Source organism: Bactrocera dorsalis, chromosome 1 (genome assembly GCF_023373825.1).
Source record: "Bactrocera dorsalis isolate Fly_Bdor chromosome 1, ASM2337382v1, whole genome shotgun sequence".
Classification (NCBI taxonomy): Eukaryota; Metazoa; Arthropoda; class Insecta; order Diptera; family Tephritidae; genus Bactrocera; species Bactrocera dorsalis.
Genome location: NC_064303.1, coordinates 30,997,466 through 31,022,575, shown reverse-complemented (window position 1 = coordinate 31,022,575; position 25,110 = coordinate 30,997,466). Strand labels below are relative to the sequence as shown.

The 25,110-nt window shown below is 32.4% G+C and overlaps 5 protein-coding genes across 7 annotated transcripts in view; 1 reads left to right on the top strand and 4 right to left on the bottom strand.

Moving 5' to 3' along the window:
• The window catches only part of LOC105232938 (uncharacterized), a 46,317-nt gene extending 38,832 nt beyond the window's left edge, over nt 1-7,485 (bottom strand). The window contains exon 1 of the mRNA XM_049461500.1: nt 6,210-7,485. Coding sequence (XP_049317457.1) covers nt 6,210-6,966 — 757 coding nt within the window. The 5' untranslated portion in view covers nt 6,967-7,485. The remainder of the gene's footprint in view (nt 1-6,209) is intronic.
• Nucleotides 7,486-7,682: 197 nt separating this feature from the next.
• Nucleotides 7,683-9,649, bottom strand: LOC105232937 (putative nuclease HARBI1). 2 transcript variants are annotated; one of them, XM_011214845.4, is made up of 6 exons: nt 9,340-9,647; nt 9,001-9,270; nt 8,760-8,937; nt 8,553-8,691; nt 8,339-8,483; nt 7,683-8,266 (listed from the first exon to the last, which is right to left on the bottom strand). In XM_011214845.4, exons 1-6 carry the CDS (start codon nt 9,531-9,533, stop codon nt 8,038-8,040), a joined length of 1,155 nt encoding a protein of 384 aa, XP_011213147.2. In that variant the 5' UTR covers nt 9,534-9,647; the 3' UTR covers nt 7,683-8,037. The 2 variants fall into 2 exon arrangements, with proteins under 2 accessions (XP_011213147.2, XP_029409119.2); XM_029553259.2 differs by having other exon boundaries at nt 8,100-8,232; nt 9,340-9,649.
• Nucleotides 9,650-9,905: 256 nt separating this feature from the next.
• Nucleotides 9,906-11,371, bottom strand: LOC105232935 (GTP-binding protein 10 homolog). Its single transcript, XM_011214844.4, has 3 exons — nt 11,214-11,371; nt 10,640-11,162; nt 9,906-10,582 (listed from the first exon to the last, which is right to left on the bottom strand). The coding sequence occupies exons 1-3, from the start codon at nt 11,253-11,255 to the stop codon at nt 9,996-9,998; spliced, it is 1,152 nt and encodes a 383-aa protein (XP_011213146.2). The 5' UTR covers nt 11,256-11,371; the 3' UTR covers nt 9,906-9,995.
• A 179-nt stretch (nt 11,372-11,550) lies between these two features.
• On the top strand, nt 11,551-13,913 carry LOC105232934 (tRNA-dihydrouridine(47) synthase [NAD(P)(+)]-like). The gene is made up of 6 exons (XM_011214843.4): nt 11,551-11,708; nt 11,769-11,925; nt 11,991-12,291; nt 12,350-13,107; nt 13,168-13,308; nt 13,379-13,913. The coding sequence occupies exons 1-6, from the start codon at nt 11,677-11,679 to the stop codon at nt 13,802-13,804; spliced, it is 1,815 nt and encodes a 604-aa protein (XP_011213145.4). The 5' UTR covers nt 11,551-11,676; the 3' UTR covers nt 13,805-13,913.
• A 487-nt stretch (nt 13,914-14,400) lies between these two features.
• LOC105232933 (fructose-1,6-bisphosphatase 1) lies at nt 14,401-23,890 on the bottom strand. Of its 2 annotated transcripts, XM_049461518.1 has the most exons (4): nt 23,709-23,890; nt 18,972-19,007; nt 15,429-15,769; nt 14,401-15,329 (listed from the first exon to the last, which is right to left on the bottom strand). In XM_049461518.1, the coding sequence occupies exons 2-4, from the start codon at nt 18,988-18,990 to the stop codon at nt 14,652-14,654; spliced, it is 1,038 nt and encodes a 345-aa protein (XP_049317475.1). In that variant the 5' UTR covers nt 18,991-19,007; nt 23,709-23,890; the 3' UTR covers nt 14,401-14,651. The 2 variants fall into 2 exon arrangements, with proteins under 2 accessions (XP_049317475.1, XP_029409120.2); XM_029553260.2 differs by lacking the exon at nt 18,972-19,007.
• Between the last annotated feature and the right edge of the window lie 1,220 nt (nt 23,891-25,110).

Sequence of the window (25,110 nt, the reverse complement as noted above, 5' to 3'; positions counted from 1 at the left end):
TGGTATATGGGGAAAAGCAGATAAAATAAAATGTGTTATGTATAATATATGGTAAGGAGTGTATATGGTATAAAGGAGAGTGTGTATATGGAGTGCAGTAAGGCGTAATCCCATTTAAAATTTGTACGGGTGCTGTGAGAGAAACCTAAAAACACAAAAAAAGAAGAAATAACAAGCGACCCAAACCAGGCGTATGGCATGCAGAGCGTAAATAATGATGGGTTGCTTGGATAGAGATGGAGTTGGATGAGCAACATAAAGCTGAAAATAAAGCTGAGACAAAAAACACAAAAAAAACGAATGCAAAAAACACATACAGAACACGAGCAAGAAAACCAACACAACAACAAAAACAATAACGTATATATAAAGTACACAGAGTATGACTATTGAAATTCAACGAACAAGTAAAACTTTTCGAACAAACTTTAATGTAGTAATTGGAGAAGATGCCAAAGCGAAGCGCACACAACGATGTATTGCGTAATATCTATACAAAAATGAATATATATATATATAGCTATAGATGTTATATGGAGCATTATTATATATGTAGCATAATGTCGACTATAGTCAACGAGCGAAGAACGACAACGCCGAAGCATTATTATAATGTATTGGTTTGTGCCGAGGGTTGGGTCTTGGCGTTGAAAATACCATTTTGGTATAGAGCAATATTTCCACTACTTGTTTTTATATTTTTGCACTAACGTTGCTCTGTGTAGATTTTTCTGGTATACACATTGTAGAGTTTTGTTAATTTTTTTTTTGACGTTGCGTGGAAATTATCAGAGAACATGCAAAAAGCAGAAGAGACATCTTATGAAGAATTAAAATTTGATATTGATTCTTTGACAAATCATTCTATACAAATAGATATACATTCATAATACATGTAGGTATATGTGTACATACAAGTATATCTGTATTGTAGAAATCCCATAAAATAGCTTTTCAATTCATGTACTAGAATTCGAACTCTGCTTATGTCATTAGCGATAAGGAACGAAGGAAAAAAACGAAAAGAGTGCAAAGATAAAATTTCATAAATGGAATACTTTGGAGAAATATTTATATTAGCCACCAACCAAATAAGATAACTTAAGCAGGTACTTTGTATGCGTATCTTGGAAAATTTAAATATAATCGTTTTGCCGATTTGATTTCTCTACACTTCTAGAAGTCATTTTAAGCTATCTACAAAGAAATCAAGTAAAATATACATATACAATATGTCTTCAATGAAACTCGAGAACAAATGAAATCCTTTCCGGATTACACGCGATCTCCAGCGGCCCTAAAACAAATAGATCCTTTATGCTGGAGTGATTGCGGCTTTCTCTGTAGACGAAATCTAAAATCAAATGAACTATCAGATCTTGTCCGTACAAAATGGCATCGTTTAGATTACGTTAAGAGGTATATCCCAATAGGGACAGCTTAGAACGCCGGACCGTTGTGGTACTTGAAAAACTTCTATATGCTGGATCATTACAAATCGACAAAGCACTTTGTTGAGATGGCTAATGTCAGTTTCGGCTATGTCGTCTGATTTATCGAAATATGTCTACGGAGAGATTTATTTTGCAAAGGCTGGACAATGGAAGAGAAAGTGCATGAATGTTTCCACCTTACTCTTCTCCACAAAATGTTAACAGGTAGCGTTCGTCAAGACTTTGAAAAATCAAAAATGCCTATTGGAAAGTGTCCAGTAAGAACTCCTGCGATTGCGGCAAGATGAACTTTGCTCAGAGCAAGTGGATAAGTGGATCAGTAGATCTCGTGCATTCTACTCCAGGCCAAAAGATTTTGGTAGTCGCACAGGAGCTGGTCGTCGAAGATCCAACTAGGTCTCATTAAGATGTGAGTGGTCCGGTAGTCGAAAGCTAAAGTTCACGGAGAGCTTCTTACAGAAAACTCCTCTTCAACCTTCGCTCCAATATTCGACCTATCCGTGAAAAAGCGCACTGCGAAAAGCTAATCAGAGAAAAAGCTTCCCCGAGTGGGCTCGGCAATGCAGTGATCAAAGTTTTCAGGAATGTAATTGAGAGGAGACCATATGCATGGGGAGCATATTGGCGAATTCTTGCCCAGACCCCTTTATATAACCAACTTCCCTGAGCATTTGAGCACACTTCGCAACTTCGATGCCGATGAGAGGCGCTCTTTGAACAGTCTCAAGCCTTTTCAAGCGCCCTTCCCCAGACGAATACACTATAGAACATAATTGGCTTGACCACGGTTTCGTGAGCCGGAAATTTTGATCGCTTTAGGTCTAAAATTGGATTTTTGAAAATGGTAGGTAGAAATATATGTATATATAAAAATATTGCAAATTTTAATTATGAAATTTGAAAAAAAACGACTACACTTTCAACACTGTACACTTACACTGTAACTCAAAAACTATTTTAAATAAAATTAAAATTTTAGTAATTTTTAAAAGTATAGCATATCGAAATATAATTTTTTTTCAATTAGATGTGTCCTTTAAAATAAAAGTATTTTATCCTTATGTGATTATTGAACAAAAAACACACATTTTAGCAACCCAAATTTTTTTTTTCAAATATTTCTTTCTCGAGTGCTTATGAAACTAAATTTTAAAACGATCTATTATTATCAAGTCACTTAATAATATGGCGCTTCTCTAAAATTTGTAACGAAAATATTTTTTCTTTAGTATTTTTATTATTTTATTTTTTTTGTTTTGGAATTTACGAATTTAAAGTACAAATCCCGAATTAACGCACGCTTAACAGCTTCGAATTAATACGAACAAGTTAGAATAATATCCTTCAATAACCGTTTTGAATTTTTAATGGTTAATCCATAATATTGGAACCCGAAGCGTTATTTATCATACATAAAAATCGCTTCGGACGAATGCCCACAATGTAATTCAGTAAGTTGAGTGTTTCTCTCTAGAGCCATCCCTAAATTATTCGAACAAATTATTCAGATCGGACAGTTACAGCATACAGCTGTCATATAAACTGACCGATCAAACTCAAGCCCTTGTATGGAAAACTGTTTTATATTTCCAAAAATTTGGCATACAACATTGCCCAAGGCATCAAAATCTTTTTATATGATTTTACGCTATAAAAAATGCACCTATGAAGTCGAACAACAAGCGTATGGAACATTTTGTTACATATTGTTTCATATAGACTGAAAAGAAGTCTAGCTTTGATTTAAAAAATATTTTTTTTGTCTTTAAACATATATGTGTTACTTTTTACACCTTTGCCAACTATTCATATTTGTTGTTGCTGTAATATACGTTGAGCGTATTCACTATTTGTAAAAATCCCGTATATGGTATGAAAACCTGAGAAACTGACAAGGATTGAAAATTACAAAACAGTTTAAATATTTTAGCTCTTGAATGATGACTCAGCAATTCTTTTTTCCGCATGTAATACCGGATTAAAAGAAATTCATATATGCTTGATTTAAGGGTAAAACGCACTTTTTGTCAAAAACTTGTTTTGATACTCTCAAATGGTGCTGTAAGATATTATCTTATCAGCAGATGTTTTTAAGATAAGATATTGCATTAGGAAGATATTAGGACTTGCCCTACCTCTTTGTCGAGACAAATAACAATTTTAGTGTCTACATGCGGAATATCTGCTATTGGATACGTTAAACACAGTAAGTGTTCGATTTCATAATATAGAAGAAATCTATAAAAATGTTCCAATGACTGTCAGCTCAGAAGAAACCCGAATTTTACGTATGGAAACTGCTTAATAAGTTATATCGAAACATTTACCTAGTTTCTTTCTAAATAATTTTTTATGTTTGGAAAAATGTATAAAATTCTTAAAAGAGAGGAATTTTGGGTGTGACAGGTGGGAATCGCACCTACACCGAACTTTTATAACTTAATATAGTAAAATTTATAATAAACAAATGGTATATCAGCATATTCTATTGTGTAGACACAATGAAAAATGAATTATTTCAAAAAAAATAAGAAAAAATATATAACGGGTGATTTTTTTGAGGTTAGGATTTTCATGCATTAGTATTTGACAGATCACGTGGGATTTCAGACATGGTGTCAAAGAGAAAGATGCTCAGTATGCTTTGACATTTCATCATGAATAGACTTACTAACGAGCAACGCTTGCAAATCATTGAATTTATTACCAAAATCAGTGTTCGGTTCGAAATGTGTTTCGCGCGCGCGTGTTTTGTTCAGCGATGAGGCTCATTTCTGGTTGAATGGCTACGTAAAATAAGCAAAATTGCCGCATTTGGGGTGAAGAGCAACCAGAAGCCGTTCAAGAAACTGCCCATGCATCCCGAAAAATGCACTGTTTGGTGTGGTTTGTACGCTGGTGGAATCATTGGACCGTATTTTTTCAAAGATGCTGTTGGACGCAACGTTACGGTGAATGGCGATCGCTATCGTTCGATGCTAACAAACTTTTTGTTGCCAAAAATGGAAGAACTGAACTTGGTTGACATGTGGTTTCAACAAGATGGCGCTACATGCCACACAGCTCGCGATTCTATGGCCATTTTGAGGGAAAACTTCGGACAACAATTCATCTCAAGAAATGGACCCGTAAGTTGGCCACCAAGATCATGCGATTTAACGCCTTTAGACTATTTTTTGTGGGTATACGTCAAGTCTAAAGTCTACAGAAATAAGCCAGCAACTATTCCAGCTTTGGAAGACAACATTTCCGAAGAAATTCGGGCTATTCCGGCCGAAATGCTCGAAAAAGTTGCCCAAAATTGGACTTTCCGAATGGACCACCTAAGACGCAGCCGCGGTCAACATTTAAATGAAATTATCTTCAAAAAGTAAATGTCATGAACCAATCTAACGTTTCAAATAAAGAACCGATGAGATTTTGCAAATTTTATGCGTTTTTTTTTTTAAAAAAAGTTATCAAGCTCTTAAAAAATCACCCTATATTTTAAAAATTTTAGGGAACAAGTGCAGGTTTTAAAACTTCAGACGTCCTTTGATTTATTTATTTATTCAACCTGCTACAATTATTATTACATGTTTACCAAACTATAATATACATAATTTGCTCAGGTTCGTGCTAAGCACAGGCACGCCATCGAATTTTAATTCACAGATTCGCAGGGCTGCATAAGTATGTATGTATGTATATGTACATACATATGTATCTGAAAAATTGAGGGACTAGCTTACGTATAACTATACAGACGGACAGCCATGACTAAATTGACGAAGCTCGTCCCGCTGATTATTTATACATATGTATATATACTCTACAGGGTATCTGACCTTTCCTTCTTTATGTTAGAAGCTTAATGGCAAACGAAATAATTAAAATTATTTCAAATCTTTACAAAATAAGAAAATAATACAGATTTCAATGAATAATCTCGGTTTTTCAACAAAGCAGGACACCTTCAGACCATAGGATCTATAAGATCCTACCAACGTTCAAATGATAATCATTTCCAAATATCTTTCACTATCTGCAACAAATATATGAAATTACTTACCAACTAACGTTCAGTTTCACTAAACTGGCCTGCACATAACCTTAACACCTTTCTAGCAGCGTACCATATTAAGATCATGTGCAATATATGTACATACATATATTTTGCACTTTCCTTCAAGTGTTTCAATTTTATTCTTATATATAAAAGCCTCTTGGACGATTTTAGCAAAGAGATTTTCTATATCTTAAGTATCCTTAGGTGTTTTTTAGGTTTGACAATTCTTTGCAAAATTTCCCGCAAAGTAAGGATACAAACAAGTGACACTAGTACCAACAATTAAATGTTACAATTTTTTTTATAGGAAGTAATATGTGATATATTTTTAAATAGCATAATTCTAAATAATAAAAGTAAGTAAAAAAAGTTGGCTTTGGAAATGGTTTATCAGTTTTGAAGCCGAAGTAGCACATGATAATACCTGATACAAGCAAATACTGCACTATGTGCTTTTTAAAATGCGAGTGTGTATGTACATGCTCATATGTATGTACATATAAGCATATGATATATATGTATATATAGTATATGTATGTATATTTTATTCACAAAAAAGGTCTCTTGGTGTTTGTTTAAGTTTAAAATGCATTACCCATAACAAACACAATTTTGTTTCAGTCCATTTTTCTAACAAATAGTTCAGTTTTTTTTTCTTATTTATCACTTAAACAAAATGAAGTAGCACATACGCAATGTTTACTCACTTTTTATTATCAATTCTTCCATTTCGATAGTTGGTGTGAGAATTTGCTCCAGTGGCTCCATTTTTATTCTTTCCGGTGGCAAAATTGTGTGTTGTTGTTGCTGCTGCGGTTGCTGTGGTGGCGGCTGTGGTTGTGACTGCGATGCCTGTGTGTATGCACAACCGCCCACACTAGCTCTCCTTCCACTTTCACTAGAAGTCGGCATGCCAGACATACCGGCGTTGTACGCGCCACCGGCGACAGAAGAAACATTGACATGTGAAGGCAAATAACCACCCACTCCGCCACCCGCAATGCCTACACCAACAGCTGGTGCTGTAGACGTGGCCGTAATTGCCGAGGCATTTCCACTACCTATATGATGGGCAGCCATATCAAGGTCAAAGCCGCCGCCACCGTTCCCACCACCAACGAGGCTACCACCACTCGTGTCATATAAACAACCACCCCTACCTAGTGTATTTCCAAACATGCCAGGCATGCCATTACCACTCCTCATACCGGTGGCCGCAGCAACATGTGCATGTGCTACGGCAGCAGCAGCATATTGTGCTTGTTGTTGTTGCTGCTGATGGTGATGATGTAGCTGTTGTTGTTGCTGTTGATATTGTTGATGCCATTGTCGTTGCTGTTGTTGCTGCTGATGATGATGGTGTAAGAGCTGTTGTTGATGGTGGTGGTGTTGCTGTTGTTGTAGTTGGTGATGCTCAAGTTGTTGCTGTTGTTGTAAATGTTGTTTGTTTTGATTTTGCGACATGGCGTTGTGGAAGTCAAAACACAACACTCACAACGCCGCCGTCGCACGTTTTCAACGTAGCCGGTAGATTTTTTTCTCTTTGCCGCTCTATTTCTCCGCACTTTCCGTTTTGTTATTATTTTTTCAACACTTGTTTACGCTATGTATTCGGCACACGTTTTCGTATATAATTCGGCTCGTGCTTCTTCTTATTCTTTGTCTCCCACTTGCGCGCAGTTTTTTATTTTTTTTTTCGTTTTTGCACGGCGCCTTATATACTTGGAATTTTTTGTATATGTACAAGCAGGGACCTCTACTAGCTTTTACATGTTAAGCTGATTTTCACACACATTTTTCACAAACAAATTTCTGGTTTTCCTTAACAAATTGTAATGCAAACACAAATTAACCACTTTAACTTGCAAAGGCACATAAAATTTGTTTTTATTCCTCAAATTTTCCACTATTTTTCGGCAATTTAAAAATTTTTTCACGAGACGTGCAAATTTTTCCAGCTATCACCACTAAGTTCTTCTCTCTTTTGACTAGTGTCAAATTTGACAATGGACATCGAATTGCTTTCGTGTAGAGCTGCCATGTACCAATGAGTAAAAATTTTCAACTCTCCAAATTGGGCCAATGTTATAAATTTGTAGACTTGAGACATGTGTGGGTTAACGATAAGTTGAAAACATTTTGAAATTTGTGGGATACATAAAAGAATTAAGGCAATAATGACAAGTGATTTAAAAGTTATTCGTTTAATAAAAATATAACTTTCATGTAACAACATATCTGAGGACAGTAAGACACAATAAACACAAATACAGTTACTTCAAAATTTACGATAAGTTCTTTCACGTAAAATATAGTGACATACATGAATGTAAATTATTGTTAAGAAATACTAATATGCATTTCAAGTACAAAAATATAAAAGAAAATACAAACATAAGATAACACACATTAATAAAAAATTATGTAGTACAAAAGGATCACAAAATAAATGTAGTTTCGTACAACAAATAAGTTCGCTTTGCCTCTTAAAATTAAATGCAATCTCTATGACCATTGCAGGTATTTTTGAAATTATTAATATAGCCCATACAGATATTTTTTAATGTATTCCCGATTTGCGTGACCACTTGTCCATATATCCTCGCACATTGCATTTGGCAGTGGTTTACGTTTAGGTACCACTGACATTAGATGTTCATCTATGGCACAATTTTTGGAAAGCAAATAATTATGTATAGTCACACAGGCGGTGACAATATTTGCAGCAATCTGGTGATTGTAAGGCAAAATCGTTTTGAGGCAACTATATTAATGATGAGATAGATATAAGTACGTATTATAACCTTAATTAAACTGGTAATTTCGTGAAACCTACCGAAAACGTGATGTAAGCATAATAGTAGCAGTATCTAACACTGTAAGCATTGCTTCTAATCGTGCATTAAATCGAAAATCCGGTAGAGATCTTGGATTTCTATAGGGATTAATTAGGATATCATCTAAATTATAACCACGATCAGCTGAAAAACATTTCCATTTCTTATTTCTCTACTAAGATTCTTTATAAGTACATATGTATATATATTTACCTACTAGCCATGCAGGTGCCGTTACAGAGAGATTTTTCATAATACCATATATGTGACTATGTTTCCAGACGAATATGTCACTACTTCCACCAGGCGCTCGAGGATTCACATTTAAGAAACGATATTTATTATCACAAACCTGTTTTAGCAGAAAGCAATTAAAATTACATGGCTATAAGCGAATCACATATACAAAATATTATTTACCACTTGAACATTAATAGCTAAATTGCCATGTCTGCATTTAAAATCTTGCTCTTGTGTTGCAGCTACTTTAGAAAGACGTACATGGAAACAATCCATTACACCAACTACATGCGGTATACCGTAGAGAGAATTAAAACCGTGCTTAATACCCAAAGTCTCTTCGTTATTTGAGGGGAATCTGGATGTAAAAAGTTTTAAATTTTTAGTATCACCTACTATTTTATCCTACGTGCTTACTCACACAATATAATCGGTGGCGAGAAAATGTACTATTATCTCGCATACCTCGGGCACACATCGTTGTAAAATACTTTCTGCGTAACCTCGAAAAGCATCTAAATGTTGTAATGCACCAAAATGGCCATGCGCTAAATATGTAAGCGTAGTTAGTACACGTAAATCGAACGGCATACGATTATTATCTAGTTCTGGACGATAGTAGGTACGGAGACAGAGTACAAGTAAAAAATCCTGGAAGAGCCACTTGTCGAGTCGGAAAATATTTTTAAAGCTAATTCAAGTCGTAATAATATATCAATTAAGTGGGGTTTATAAGAGGTTAATAAATAGGAGCACTTACTAATCATCCGATATGTCAAAGGGATTAGGAAGTACTCGTAACTCCTTACAACGCACAAATGCTATAACTTCTTTTGCAAAAAGCTTTTGAACATTCGTAGTTGTGAAGCGACCCTCTTCGCAAATATATTGTTTGTCCTGCAAACAATCAGTTTGTAGCCCACTAAATAGGCAAGTGGCCAAATCCAAATCCATTTGCGACAATATTGTGTTTTAAACGAAATTCAATTATTTTCAGAAGCAATTGATTGAACAATTATTGATATTTTAAAATATAGAAATTCGAATTTCTAGATGTAACGGCACATTTTCGAAAAAAAAAGAAATGTTGCCAGATTCAAAAAAAACAAGAAACAACTTTAACTTTGGTGTCGCCGAGCTATGCCATCCTCCACAAAAGTTTGTAAACTTGGTTTTGATTGATATATAGTGGTGCGACATCGGCGGTTCCGACAAATGATCAACAGGGAGAAGAGCACATGTGCTAAATTTGAGATCGACATCTCAAAAACTAAGAAATCAGGGATTTGGTCAAATCAACAGAGATGTAAAAAAAAAATTCAAAAGTTGTTTTTGTTATTTAGTAAACAATTATGCTTATTTAATACACTTTTTAAATAAATATACCAGTTTCGTATATAACTACATGCTATAAAATTAAGTTATTTTTGGTCCTCGTTCACCAACTTTCCTTTTTAATTGTTCGCGTAGTTCCAACGCATCAGGCACATATTTTCGCTCCGCTACGTTATCAAGGACGTCTCGCAGTTCCTCTTTAACAACATCGATGCGTTTTTCGTTTTTCGCAGATATAGGTATAATACGTTCGATATTAATAAGTTTTGATGGTCTTATTTCTTCCGGACATTTTTCTAAACCATTCTCCAAATTATTGATAAATGGTTTTATAGCTTTGTAAACATCGGAAGCACCTTTTAAATCCATTTTATTTACAAGTAATACGCACGGCTTATCCAACAACGTCTCGTCATATAGTTCTAATTCTTTGTTGAGCGCATAAATATTTTCCAAACAATTTCGTTTCGCATGCTGTGCACCTAAACGGAAGCCAAATATGTCCACCATAATGAGTAATAGACGAGTACGTTCGACGTGTTTCAGAAATTTATGACCCATGCCAATATTTGCATGTGCACCCTCAATTAGACCGGGCAAATCAGCAAGGGTTATTTGACGTAAATCAGGATATTCTAAAGTGCCGATTTGAGGACGTATAGTTGTGACTGAAGTAAAAATAAAAATTATTACTGTGTTCGGAACTAGCATTACCTAGAACTTACATGGATATGAGGCAATTTTCGGATTTGCGTTCGAAATAGCTTTTAGCAGTGTACTTTTACCAGCATTAGGAAATCCAACAAGCCCTACATCGGCAATCAATTTTAGATCCAATTTTACCGTACGATGATCACCAGGTGTACCTAAAAAATTATTGCCCGTACAACCGCCAGTGCCACCGCCTGCTGCTATGCATGTTGCATTATCTTCATTTAAATCACCCAACAGCTGGCCATTTTCGTCATATACTTGTATACCCGTTGGCACTTCGACACGTTCGTCCAAACCTCGACGTCCAAGTATGCGCACTTTACTGCTGTCTTCACCACTTGAAGCCGCTATACGCTTTGTTTTGTACTTCTGTGCTACATTGCGCAGACTGACACCATCTTTAGCCACAAAATATACGCAACCACCCTGGCCTCCAATACCACCATATTTTGGTACGCCATTTCCTCCGTGTCCACCACGCACTGTCAAACGCAGACTGTCGATGAAAGCGTTACGTAGGTGTGCGCGTACAACCTGCAGAAATTTAATAAGAATTTGGCGCACAAATTAATGACAACTACACACCTTCTTTTCAGCTTTTAATAAACACTTAAATAGTTGCACCATTTTGCAATTTTATTTCATGCCGAAAGAATTGCCGGTTGCAATATAAAAGTGCTATGAGCAGCAAATTATAAAATTGACAAATAAAAATCAGCTGTTTGTACTGATAACGGGTGAGTGCATAAAGATGCGGTCCTGCCAAACTTGTGAAAATTAAAACAAGTTTCAATATTTTTTTTTTTTCTATATTATATATGTGTTAAAAATGTAACTTTTTCCAATTTCGTTCAATCGTGAATTCGTCCTTTTGCTAAAAAGCAACGTTTGTGTTCTATACGAATTATAAATTATGAAAAAAAGTAGTTTGTGTTTTCAATCAGAACGTGGCATCTCTATTCACAATTATTTTTTATCAACACGTGCTTACCGCTTATTCAATGCATTTTCATTGCAATTATTAGAGCAGCACAAGAAAAGTAAACAGATGGAGCCAGGAATTTGCTATATAAAAGAGGAGTAAGTAATAAAATATATAAATAAATGCATATCAATTAATTTATTAAAAATCTTTTTAAGGTACCTTGTACCCGAAATAAAAAACAATGCTGCACACAAAGATCCCGTTGAGCACGATAATAAAAGGAAATCTGTCGAAGATAATGCAACAGAGAATGGAAAACCAAAAAAATATCAAAAAACGAATAAAAAAGAAAGAAAACGTGGTCAAAATAAAGTGAGTACCATGTTAAAAATATATTAATATATAAAAAAACAATGCTAAAATCTATATGAAATTAGAACCGCCCAGTATTCAAGCAAGACAGTTCACTATTCTTATGTCATTCATTAATGAATGGTCCGGATTTGGAAAAATGTGCACATGCAAATTGCCGGTATGTACATGATCTAACTGCATACTTAAACTCGAAACCCGAAGATCTGGGTGTAAAATGTCCAGTATTTGACGCTATAGGATTTTGTACGCGTGGTGTTACTTGCCGTTTCGCCAAAGCGCATCTGGATGCTAACGGACGAAATATCAAGTCGCCACATTATGACGAAAATAAAGCGCGCACAAGTATGAATGGAATAACAAGCGGTAAATTAACTTTTTCTGTTAATGTTTTCTTTTTTAAGTAAAATCACATCGTTTTTAGAACTACAGGTGAGACTTCGAAAGCGTGAGTATGATTTCACACGCAGCAAACAACTAGTCAGCCAAGCCGACAAATTGCGTGACGAAAAGAAAAAGAAAGGAGAGGTGAATGACAGTGAAAATCCCGTTGGAGGCACAGTTGTTGAAGATAAAACCACTACTGAAGCAATTGTGAAAGCAGTGGACCCACCTAACACTGAGAAACCAATTGGTGCAGTTGTAGATGACGCAGAAACTGATGGACGTGATATAGCGCAAAAGCCACCTGTCGATTTCGTCGAAAAACTGATACTTTCTCCACTGACTACTGTAGGAAATTTACCATTTCGACGAATTTGCAAGGAATTTGGTGCAGATATAACATGCGGAGAAATGGCTTGCGCTGTGCCACTTGTTAAGGGACTCACTCAAGAATGGGCTCTTACGAAGCGACATGCAAGCGAAGACGTATTTGGTGTACAGTTATGTGGTAATAATCCAAATATAATTGCGCAAGCCGCACAACTACTACAAGAGACTGCAAGTATCGACTATATTGATCTAAACATTGGTTGCCCCATTGAATTAATTTATCAACACGGCGGTGGTAGTGCGCTTATGCGTCGAACAAATATATTGGAAACAATTGTACGTTCATGTTCAGCAATGTCGCCAAAAATACCATTTACTGTGAAAATGCGTACCGGTGTCTATGCCGACAAGAGTGTAGCACATGAGCTTATGCCATTAGTGGAGGAGTGGGGTGCAGCCGCTGTAACGGTTAGTAACGTAGATTTTTAGTTGAAGCTTTTATTTCATAACTTTCAATTTGATAAATAGTTGCACGGACGTTCACGTGAACAGCGTTACATGAAGAGCGCTAACTGGCAGTATATTGAGGAGTGTGCAGCAAAAGTAAAACATATACCAGTAATAGGCAATGGTGATATACTAAATTTTGAAGACTACATTGAGAAGAGGGTAGGTATACAATGAAATAAATTATATATGTAAACATAATTATTAATAATTACTGTTTCTCATTTACAAGGAACAAGCGCCACACGTTTCTTCTGTGATGATTGGACGCGGTGCCTTAATAAAACCTTGGATTTTCAAAGAGATTAAGGAACAAAAGCCTTGGAATCCCACTTCTATGCAACGTTTTGATATTTTACGTAGGTACGTTAATTATGGCTTGGAACATTGGGGATCTGATATGAAAGGTGTGGAGAATACACGTCGCTTTTTGCTTGAATGGCAATCGTTCATGTATCGTTATATACCCTATGAACTCTTGGCAAATCCGCCACAGCAAATCAATCAACGTCCCCAAAAGTTTCGTGGACGAGATGAAATGGAAACGTTGATGAGCTCGCCCAATTCAACTGATTGGGTACGCTTGAGTGAAATGTTATTGGGACCGGTGCCGGCTGGATTTGAATTTGTGCCAAAGCATAAAGCTAACGCATACTAATAATAAGCTAAAGTTAGGAAAGTGTTATACATATATGTATGTATATATAATATTAAGTTTGACATTTATACCTGTATCATAACGTATAAAAAATTTTAAATAGCATGAATTAAGTTTTTCAAATATTGTGTGAGGAAAAATTCGAAGCGTGCAAACTAAAATTCTGTCGTTAGAGTGATAGTGTTTCAAAACGACCGCTCGTAGCATAAAGTGTTTGGTTTAACTGTGTTGAGACTTTAATATAGCACAATATTTAACTATTAAAATACGTATTATGCGCAGTGCCAATTGGCAAATAGGAGCATAGTAAAAATCGACTCAAAATAGTTTCTGTAGGATTTTGATATTTTTTTTTTAATATAATATGTTAACTGCGGTTGTAATATGCGGTTGGAGCTATAATATCCTTCACAAATAAAAAATCGGAATCCTTATGTTGCGTCTAAAAGTATACAATCCAAATAACATGACATCAGTAACGGTAAATTGAACTTTAGCCTATGTAAGCTACAAAAGGAGTGTTAAAATCGAATGTGCTTAATTTTAATTAATGAAATAAATAATGTAAACAGTTTTTCTTTTACAAAATATTTTATTATTTATTTATTTTTTAAGCTACTCCTAATTTTTTTTTTTTTTTTTGCTTTTTTCATTTTTGTTTTTATATAATTTTTCCATTGTCTTCACATTTTTTTAAACTAAAACAGGCATCATCATCTTAGGCTAGTAAACGATAAACTTATGTATATTGGCAATCTCTTAGTCATTAATAAGTCAAACGTGAGCAAAACAAACAAACAATAAATGTGTAGTTGTGAATTTCGTGTAAAATTTTCGCGTTTTTCCACTACTTTTGCGCGGCTTGCACGTAACTTAACGCTTCCTCCACATCCTGCTTAGAGCCCAGGAAAATCGGGCTGCGTTCGTGTATTTTCTGCGGCACAATATCCAAAATGTCAATGCGTCCGTCACTGGCCAAACCGCCAGCTTGTGTCATCAAAAATGCCATCGGATTGCATTCGTACATCAGACGCAATTTACCGTTTGGCGCCGATTTAGTTGCAGGATAAATAAAAATGCCACCATACTTAATGGTACGATGTACATCGGCCACCATTGAGCCAACATAGCGTGCACCATATGGTTTACCCTTGCTGGGATCCTTTTTAGCGGCAATATAACCGAATACGCCCGCATCCCAATCGGAGGCATAACCCTCATTAATCGAATAGATTTTACCCTTTTCCGGTACACGCATATTCGGATCGGTCAAAATGAATTCACCAATTGCCGGATCGTAAGTAAAACCATTAACGCCCGCACCCAAACTCAATACAATAGCGGTGGCTGAACCATAGAGCGCATAACCGGCGGCAACAATTTTATTACCCGGCTGTAATGCATCTTGTATGGTGGGTTCACCTTCGGTTTGACGCCGGTAAATAGCGAAGATTGAACCGATCGAGACCAAACAATCGATGTTCGAAGAACCGTCGAGCGGATCGAAGCAGACCACATATTTGCCCTGTTGTGTAACGGTATAAAAGAATTACATATAGAAATTTATTATTTTTGGCATATAATTATTATTATTTGTATATTTTCTTGGCCTTTGCCCACATACCTGTCGCTCCAACTCCACCTCAATCACATTCTCATTCTCCTCGGACACCAGCAGCGCCGTGGTGTATGATGATTTTAACATATTGATAAACAATTCATTCGAAAGCACATCCAGCTTCTTCACCTCCTCACCTTGCACATTGATATCGCCCGCTATGCCATGCAATTTAGCTATGCCAGCCTTACGCACCGCCGAGGCGATAGCCTTGATCGCTGTCTGTATGCAATTGAGCAGTTGTGAAAGATCGCCGGTGGCATGTTTGAACTTGCGTTGCTCCTGCAGCACAAAACGCGTCAATGTCATGGCATTGGAATCGAACGCTTGACCGGTTTCCATATTCTCTGTTTGAGTGCGAGTCAAAGTGAAATTAGTGTTTTGTCGCAAGCGTGTATATGTATATGTTTATATAAAAAGTATGAAAAAGTGCATAAGCAGTTACACGAAACATACATACAGATATATGTAAGTATAGTTATCAACGGAAGTGGCAACAACAAAATTTAATTAGGTGCGGTAAGTTGATTTATATACATATGTACATATAACTCAAGTATAAATATTTTTCAATATACGTTTTTTATATGCAGACGTTAGTGAGTGCTAGTGGTAGAGCCAAATATTGGGAAAAGGACAAAGGTGCATTTAGAATTAAATTAGTTAGGTTGAGAAGCAATTGTTTTAGAAATGTTAACAAGCACAATAATTTAGAAAATTAGACACAACATTTTCGAATTACATGTGTTTTGGAAAAATAACGGTTTATAGGTGCATATAAGGAAGTAGCAAAAGCGTGAAAATTTGCTAGGAGGAAGATATGTAGATTTTTTATAATAGAAGTAGTATGTACATATGTATGTATGTACATACATATGTTTACATACATACATTTTTAAATGAAGCAAAGCATTGCGATAATAATTTGATTTATTTTATTTATATAACACATTTTCAACGTTTTGTTGAAAATTTATAATTAAATTTAGAAAATAACTTATAATATAATTTTAAATTTATTAATCTCAAGATTTTGTACTAAAATAATAAAAAAATAAATAAATTGAAATATAATTTAAAAATAAATAAAATTAAAATAGTTTATACAAAATACTTGAAAAAAATTATCAAAAATATAAAAATATTCAAAAATAAATAATACTTATTTCAAAATAATTTCGAAATATAATTAAAAATAAATAAAGAAATAAGTTTTAAAAATAGACGTTTATAAATATTTAGTACGTATGTACTTAGATATGTATGTAAATACATACAATAAAAATAATTTCGAAAAAGTTATATTAAAAAAAAAAACAACTTTGCTTAAAACAAATTTGTAAAATATACATAATTTAAAAAAGTTATGCAAAAATAATGTATTAAATAATTAAATAAATTTTTTAAAAATAATTCAGTAAAAATTATTTATTAAATAAAGAAATAAATGTTTTAAAAATTATTTATCGAAAAGAAAGAAAAAGAATGTTATTTTAAAATATTTATTAAAAAACTAAATAAAGAAATTTATTTCAAAATAATAAAAACAATTAAACAAATTTATTAAAAATACTTTCGAAAAAGCTGGAAAAAATGTAATAAGTTATAAAACAGAATTCAATTTTTCATCAAAATAATATCCCAAAAAACAGATATTTTTGCAAAAAATAATTTCGACAAAGTGTTCAGAAAAAGTTTATTTATTAAATAATTTAGTAAATGTATTCAAAATAATTTATAAAAAAGGAACAACTAAAATTTTATTTTAAAATACAATATTTATTAAAAAAAAACTATATAAAAGAAATCAATGTCTAAATAATTTATAAAAAAACAGATTTATAAAAAGGATTTTAGAAAATGATATAAAAAAATTCTTTATGAAAAGAAAATTAATTTTTTGAAACTAATTTTCAAAAGAGTGACAAAATTTTGCTTTAAAATAATTTGTAACTAATAACTAAAATTTTATTTTAAAGTATTTAATATACATAAAAAAAATTTCAAAAAAAACATGTTTTAAAAAAATTTAAAAAAGTGATTTTGAAAATGACTGAAAAAATTAATGAACAGAAAATATTTTAATAAATAAAATAAATTTATTAAAACTAAATTTTAAAATATTTCCAGAATTTTTTATATATTTTTTAACGGATCTAAAATTTTCTTTTAAAACAATATATGTATAAAATAAATAAATAGTTTCTAAAAGATGCCAGAATGTTTTTTACAATAATTTATAATAGAATTAGTAAATGTTTATTTTAAAATAATCGATAAAAAAACTATTTTAAAATACTTATTTCGAAATAAAATTATTGATTTTTAAGAATTTATTTATTATATTTTTCTTGTAATTTTTTTATTTTATTTTTTAAATATTTATGTATTTTTTTTTATTAATTCTAATTAATAAAATATTTTTTTTTATTTTTTTATTAATTATTTTAAAAAACTTTCTGGAACAACAAAATGTTTTTATAAAATAAAATATCGAAAAATTACAAAAAAAAATATTTTTTTTTTCAACCAAATTAATAATTAATAAAAAAAAATAAAACTATTATTTTAATATACATTCTCAAAAAAATTTAAAGAATAAAACAGACAAAAATACAAAAGAAGTATTTCCCAATAAATAAGGAATAAATAAATTGTTTTAAAATACTTTCTCAAAAAGGATTTTTTAATAAATAAAAAATCGAAAAAAAACAAAAAAAAAAATTTTTAAAAAAACAAATTATTGTAAAAAATTAAAAACAAAGATTATTTTAAATATGTATATGAAATAAAACAAATTAATGAAATTTTATTTTAAAATAAATATAAAATATACATACATACACATGTATGTATGTACGTGCATATGCATAAGGTGCGCTCCAAAGTAAACAGCACTTAAAAACAGAACAAATGGTTCTTTCGACAAATTCAATTTATTTTATTCAAAATAGTCTCCTTCTGCTTCAATACAGCTTTTTGCACGGTCCAAAAGCAAGTCGAACGAATGTTTTATCTCGTTGGCCGGTATGCCCGCCAGTTTGTCGGTGCAAGGCTTTGAATGGCCTCTACGTTTGCATAACGCTTCCCTTTCATGGGTAAATGATGATTGGTCAAATAATCGGTCACAAGCGTCGATCGATGAGATGGCGAATTATCATGCAACAAACGCCAACTTTCCTCTTCCCGATATTCGGGCCGAACACGTCGAATACGGTGCACCAAATGCTTCAAAACTGCAAGGTAAAATAGCTCATCAACGTTTTGACGGGTGGAACAAATTCTTTGTGGACGTTTTGGAGATGTTTCTGGGTCCTGTTTACTTTGGAACATACCTTGTATATATTTCAAAAGGCTTTTGAAAAAAAATATTAAAGTTATTTACTACTACAACTATTTCACACACAACAATAATTAAATACAGGTACATTAAAGGAGGGATATTCCAATTATTTTACAAAGGATTCTAGGTGCGGGAGAGTGGCTTAGGCAAAGCATACAACAGCAACAATTTAGGCGAACAGGAATTGTTAATTCTGTTGTACTTACTTTTGGTGGGTGCTGCCATTTTGATAGCTAATTAACCTATTGTAGAAATTACAACAAAAGTGAAAGTAAATTATTTATTTATTTGGTAGAAAATATTTCTGCGCATTTAAATTTATTAAAAGTAAAACTTGCAGCTTTTTATTTATGTTTAAAAGCATAAATATTCAAAAGATGTTGAAATGAAATAAAAAAAATAATAATTAAAAACGAAAGTAAAAAAATAATAAAAATTATTAAATATCGGCCTTAACAAATACAAAGGAATTCATACAAGGACTTGAGTCCGATCTGAATAATTTCTTCAGAGATTGTACCGTTGCTTTCAACAATAACTCGAGCCAAACCAAATAAAAAAGTTTTCCATATATAAACTTAGTTTCGATCGTACAGTTTGTATGGCAGCTATGTGAAGGGTGATCCATTTCGAGGTCTATCTATCTTTTTAGAGAAGAAACACAGAAATTTCAAATTTAATGGAGAATGTTTATTATCATTCAAAACCATATTCTTTAGCATTTTTTTATATTATCTATTTCAACTGTAGGCTGCGATCTCAGATGGTTTATCTGTTCAGTCCAATTTTCGATGATTCGTTCGAGCATTTCCACTGATAACTGGCGAATGACACGCGTGATGTTTTGCTCCAAGGTCTGAATCGAAGCGGGATTGTTCGCACACGAAAAAGACTACCGGTGTGATATCACACGATCTTGGTAGCCAATCGACTGGCCCAAAACGTGATAGTATCCGCTCACTGGAGTGTTCTCTCCATAAATCCATTGATTGATGCGATGTGTGTAAATTGGCACCATCTTGTTGAAACCAAATCTCGGCGAGATCACGAGCTTCAATATCAGGCGTCAAATAGTCCGTTATTAAAGCGTGTTTTTGAAGAAATAATGACCGACGATTCAATCGAATCTGGATGAAACGGCAGCTCTTGAATATCTTCAGGTTGCTTTTCGTCTCAAATGCGGCAATTTTGCTGTTTAAAAAATCATTGAGCCGAAAATAGGCGTCATCACTGTACAAAATTTAGCTTGAAAACTTTTGATCTTATAACTTTTCAAGAGCCCATAGACTGAAGCGATGTCGCTTGGGAAGATCGAGCGGCTTAAGTTATTGCAAATTGTATTTTGTATACTTTAAAATTAAGACGTCAGTGCGAATTGCTGCGACCGCGTCGAGTCGCTCCACGGGTTTCACTGCGTGCTGGACGTGATCTAATATTATCGAATAATGTATGCTGCGTCTCAAGATGGGTGATGTTGTTGCGAATAGTACGCTCAGTCGGTCGATTATGTTGACCATGAAGCACGCGAAACACATTCTTTACAGAACGTGAATTTTCGTAACATAGTTGAACGATTTGTAAACGTCGTTCAGGCGTAAGTTTTCCATGATGCCAAACAATACTAAACAAAAATAACATGACAGCTTGCCTGATTTGTCAAAAAAAGGCTTTGAAAGAAGTACCTCTACTTTGTTCAGCCGTTATATCCTATAATCGCCCGATCTAAAAAATTAATTGAGCTAATACATATGTTAAAACTTTGGGAAATTTTCCATGCGATATTCCGTGAAGATGTCTTGTCTAATAAAAAAGTTTTCATTGGAGGAACCTAATTATGATAGTTCAGGCGGATAGCAGACAGCCATGACTAAACCGACTCAGCTCGTCACGCTGATCAATAATGTATACTATATGTCTCCGACGTTTCCTTCTGTGTTTTGTAATCATCGGGGTCAACTTAGCATACCCTGTTTAGGGTATTAAAAACACAGGATTAGAAAAATGGCTATATAATTATTTCAACTTCAAATATGAGGACTTCCCAACGCTTAAACTTTCCTACAGGCCACCAAAAAACAAATACGAAACATACACACAATGTTTTCTTGTTGCTCAAACAAAGAAAAAACAACAAAAAATACTTGCATACTTTTTTAGTATCAGCAGGCAGTAAACGGAATTTATAACTTTTTCCACACGCTTGAACCACGGTGTTATTTAGGGGTCAAAATAACACTCTACAAGTGATTTTCATACGGATATGTGATAACATTTAATCAAAATATGACTTTAGTGTTGTCATCATATTTAATGCATACGCCAAGATAACGAAGTAAATATTATCAACAAAGCAGAGAGTCAAAAATTGCTGCTGTCATGTGGAGATGTGTGTATGTATGCTACCATATGAGTACACACGCCCACCTTGTCAATGACAAACACCGCCAATGTGAACTCTTATCAGCGGCCAAACAAGTGTTTGCACTTTTTTCTGGGTAATACACAAATTTTGTGCTACATATACATATAATGAAATGACGATTGTGAAATTATTTAGCAAAATTTTGAATGAACTGCATTTCTTTAATTCAGCAAAATTATATATTTAGCCATAAGAATAAAGAAATTATAAAAACTGTATTTTACGGTTTGCAATATTTTTATAACTTGAACAGGGTGAACAGGCAAGAAAGTTGAAATGTGCAAAATACGAGAGGTCCGTGGTAAAAAGAGATATCGCTCTGAATATGTTTACAGGTGTCTAAGTAACCGGAACGGAGCCGGATTTACATCCGACACTATGTATCGAAATTTTCTCAGGAATGTTTACTTGCGCTACAACAACAACTAAAAGTTCTTCTGAGGACACTTTTTATTTGTGAGGGATATTATAGCTTCGTTGCGAATGAAATTAACTTTTTTTCTTGGTTTAAATAGATCTTCATAATAATTGTTGTCTGAACTAAAGAAATTCTTTTTTTGTTGTATTAATTCAGTATTATTTCTTATTAAATATTTATGAAATAATTTTTTATTAATTTACTATTTTTTATAAAATATTTGTATTTTTTATTTTGTTTTATGTCTTCTTTTTTCATCTCTGCTATCTCTTCTTTATGTTATTATTTTTATTCGTTTTTTGTGGGTGTTTGTAAAGCTTTTAGTTAAGTAATAGGGTATTTAATAATATTATTTTTTATGTATTTATATGTTTTTTTTTCATGTTTCTGCTTTTACTTTTGGTTTTTTGTTTGGTTTTTATTTATTTTAATTTCTTCTAATATTATTTTTATTGTAAGTGATTTCTTATTTTATTCATATTTATTGTTTTCACTTTAGAATGATTTATTTATTTTTAACAAAAAAATTAATTAAAATATTGATTTAAGCTATATTTTACATAATCAATTTAAATTAATTTAAAATAAACATATTTTTATTTACGTCTACGTATTATTCATTTATTTTAAGTGATAAAATAGTATTATCTCAATGAATGCCAATCACAGTTGCAAATAATGCATTAAAAAGATATGTAACTGAATTCAATTTAAATAGTTTTATCATTTTCTATTCCAAAAATCTTGATTAAAAAACTTACAAATTTTTAAATAATATATAATAAAATATCGTACCTATTTTATTTAATTAAAAAATTTAAAATTTTTTCTAAGCACCGCAAAATTGTTTAATAGGGTTAGTAGGTTTTCAAATAATGTATTAAAAAATAATTGAATTAATATTTCAATAAATTTTTAATTTGTAATTCTGAAAATTTTAATTTAAAATAGTTTTACATTTTTAATTCCAAATATTGAAAAAAAAATTTAACTTTTTTTATTTTTAATTCTAAAAAATTTTAATTAAAAATAATGTTTTACATTTTTAATTCCAAATACTGGATTGGAAAACAAAAATTAATAAATTAATTAAGTTAATTTTTTATATTTTTAATCCCAGATACCTTTTGAAACAAAATTAATCCAAATATTGGAATGGGAAAAAATTGTATCCCCAAAATTCGAATAAACATTATATTATTATTTGAATAGAATATTTTGAAAAAGAATGTATATTTCTAATTTTATATCAACATAATTCAGCACCTTTTGTTTTATTTATATTTAATTGCTTTTAATTTTAGTCCACCTTTTTATAAAAAAAAATAGTTTATCAATTTTGATTTTGATTAAGAATTTAAATTTTAATCTCAAAATAGGAGTTTAAATTAGGAAATTACAAAATTAATCTAAAAAGATTAAATATTAAAATATTTTTTTCCAAATTTTTTGAAATAATAGAAATGAATTTAGTCCGAAAATCAAAACCAAAAATTGATAAATCATTTTTGAGTAGGAAAATTAAATTCTTAGATAAGAAATAAAAAAAGTAAAAATTGTAAACAATTTATATGTTTTTCTTCTTTATCTTAATATTTTATCCTTTCTCACTTTTACTAGTTCATATTGGTCGATCATCTGTATAATATTAATCCGATATACATATTAATTCTGCCATATAAATTTGTATATTCTTTAATGTTTTCTGTAGCTAAAATGCTTTTTTAGAACTTTGGTTCCCAACACACGAATTTGACAACTGTCCAAATGAATAAAAAATAATATAGACGTACATATGTATGTACTCGCATAAAGTAAAAAAAAATGACTTTCACTTTTCCTTCTCATACAGATCTTTGCGTCACATTTTTGAAAAAAACATCATTAATATGCAAATGTACTACATATGTATTGGCATCAGCTAATGCCTCACACACTTGCACATAAACAACTCAGCAACACTCAATTGCTGCCAGAGTTCACTGTACTTCTTCTCATTATTAACTTCACACACTTTTCACGTTTTCCGGCGAACATTTTATAACAGCAACACTTTACTTTTTGTTGTTATTACTATTTATTGCTAAAACATCCTTTACTTACACTATTTTTTGCACTTAAAAAATGTTCGTAACAATATATGTATGTATGTTTATATTAAAATCGCCTGTATGAAAATTCCAAATTTCAGGTTATTCTTCCACTCCACTCAATTATTTCGTGTCCACAATGCACGAATGGATTTTCGAGACTGAAACGTTTGAATGCCGAAAACAGAGTGTGGAAAAGTCAAAGCGAAATGGTATAAATATAAATAAAGTTAATACATGTGTGGCTATTTCGCATGGTCGTGTTCATACACGTACATGCATGCATGTGTATGTATGTATATTCTCGTAAATGCGAGTTTTCGGGTTTCGTTGTTGTTCCATTTTGGTTTGTGATAACTTGTTGAGCTTTACGCTATGATCCCACAGACCGCAGGCAACAAAAAAAATCAAACAAACTGATAAAAATGCATACACACCGACCCACATTTTTATTTTGAATCAAACTACCCTGTTGGTGAATTAATTATGAATTAATATGCAAGAAGTATGAAGTTGAACTGAATTCCTGTAAATGTTTACCCTTTAATTTTTCATTTTGGATCTTTTTTTTAACTTTGAGTCTGTCTGTCTGTCTGAGAATTTGATGAAAGTAATTTCCGAAGGCACCACAGTAGTCTTGATTAAATAGAAGAGGTCGTTCATGGCTATAATTCTTTGGAAATTTCGACGTTGACTATATCACTTTTGACTCTAATTTTTTTTACTGGAATATAAAAGAGATTTATGTTATAAAAATATCTAAAATATTTAGAATAATTTTTGGCGAATTTACGCGTAATTCATTTCACCCTATCTTTAATTTAACCTTTTTAAATTTTTATTCTCTATTATTGCAACCAAGTCCTATTGGGCCTAATTGCACTTTTCCATTCATACTTGTATGTACCTGACCTTTCTTTTGGTCTTCATTTTACTTAAGTGATAAGCAGATAATCGAGTTTACCATTTTATCAAAACGTGGCAAATAAGACAACGTCCGCAAATTCATGATAAAATGGAGAAGAAGAGTGTGAGAAAAAGGTGTGAATTTGTGGTTGCACCGGTTTAGTGGTTTCCTACTGATTGTGTGTAGTTGTCGACCAACTTGTGATATCCTATTATTGAAGCTAAATATTAGCTCGGAAATTACTTTTTATGAGTATGCTATAAAAGTTGGATTTAATAAAATATTTATATAATATATAATAAACTATTCAATAGTGAAAATTACATATTTTCGGTATAAGAATCCAAGGGATTGTACTTGAGATTTTTTGAATATGTTCATAGAAATAAATTTCTTTGGAAAAATAACGAATTTAAGGTTGCTTTCTCAATGTATGGTGACCAGCCTTTCAGTCCAGTTAATAGAGTTGTCCGTTTAATAGATTTTTGGAACTGGATATGGCTATTCA

What these genes read in the sequence shown, in the direction of transcription:
- LOC105232937 (XM_011214845.4), bottom strand. Translation starts at nt 9,533, where the DNA reads ATGGATTTGGATTTGGCCACTTGCCTATTTAGTGGGCTACAAACTGAT. An exon ending in CTCGCCACCGATTATATTGT is followed by an intron (nt 8,938 to 9,000) that starts GTGAGTAAGCAC and finishes TTTTACATCCAG; the next exon opens with ATTCCCCTCAAATAACGAAG. An exon ending in ATGCTTACATCACGTTTTCG is followed by an intron (nt 8,267 to 8,338) that starts GTAGGTTTCACG and finishes TCATTAATATAG; the next exon opens with TTGCCTCAAAACGATTTTGC.
- LOC105232935 (XM_011214844.4), bottom strand. Translation starts at nt 11,255, where the DNA reads ATGGTGCAACTATTTAAGTGTTTATTAAAAGCTGAAAAGAAG. An exon ending in TATTAAAAGCTGAAAAGAAG is followed by an intron (nt 11,163 to 11,213) that starts GTGTGTAGTTGT and finishes AAATTTCTGCAG; the next exon opens with GTTGTACGCGCACACCTACG. An exon ending in GAAAATTGCCTCATATCCAT is followed by an intron (nt 10,583 to 10,639) that starts GTAAGTTCTAGG and finishes TTTTTACTTCAG; the next exon opens with TCACAACTATACGTCCTCAA.
- LOC105232934 (XM_011214843.4), top strand. Translation starts at nt 11,677, where the DNA reads ATGGAGCCAGGAATTTGCTATATAAAAGAGGA. An exon ending in ATTTGCTATATAAAAGAGGA is followed by an intron (nt 11,709 to 11,768) that starts GTAAGTAATAAA and finishes AATCTTTTTAAG; the next exon opens with GTACCTTGTACCCGAAATAA. An exon ending in GGGGTGCAGCCGCTGTAACG is followed by an intron (nt 13,108 to 13,167) that starts GTTAGTAACGTA and finishes TTTGATAAATAG; the next exon opens with TTGCACGGACGTTCACGTGA.
- LOC105232933 (XM_049461518.1), bottom strand. An exon ending in AGGTGGAGTTGGAGCGACAG is followed by an intron (nt 15,330 to 15,428) that starts GTATGTGGGCAA and finishes GTTACACAACAG; the next exon opens with GGCAAATATGTGGTCTGCTT.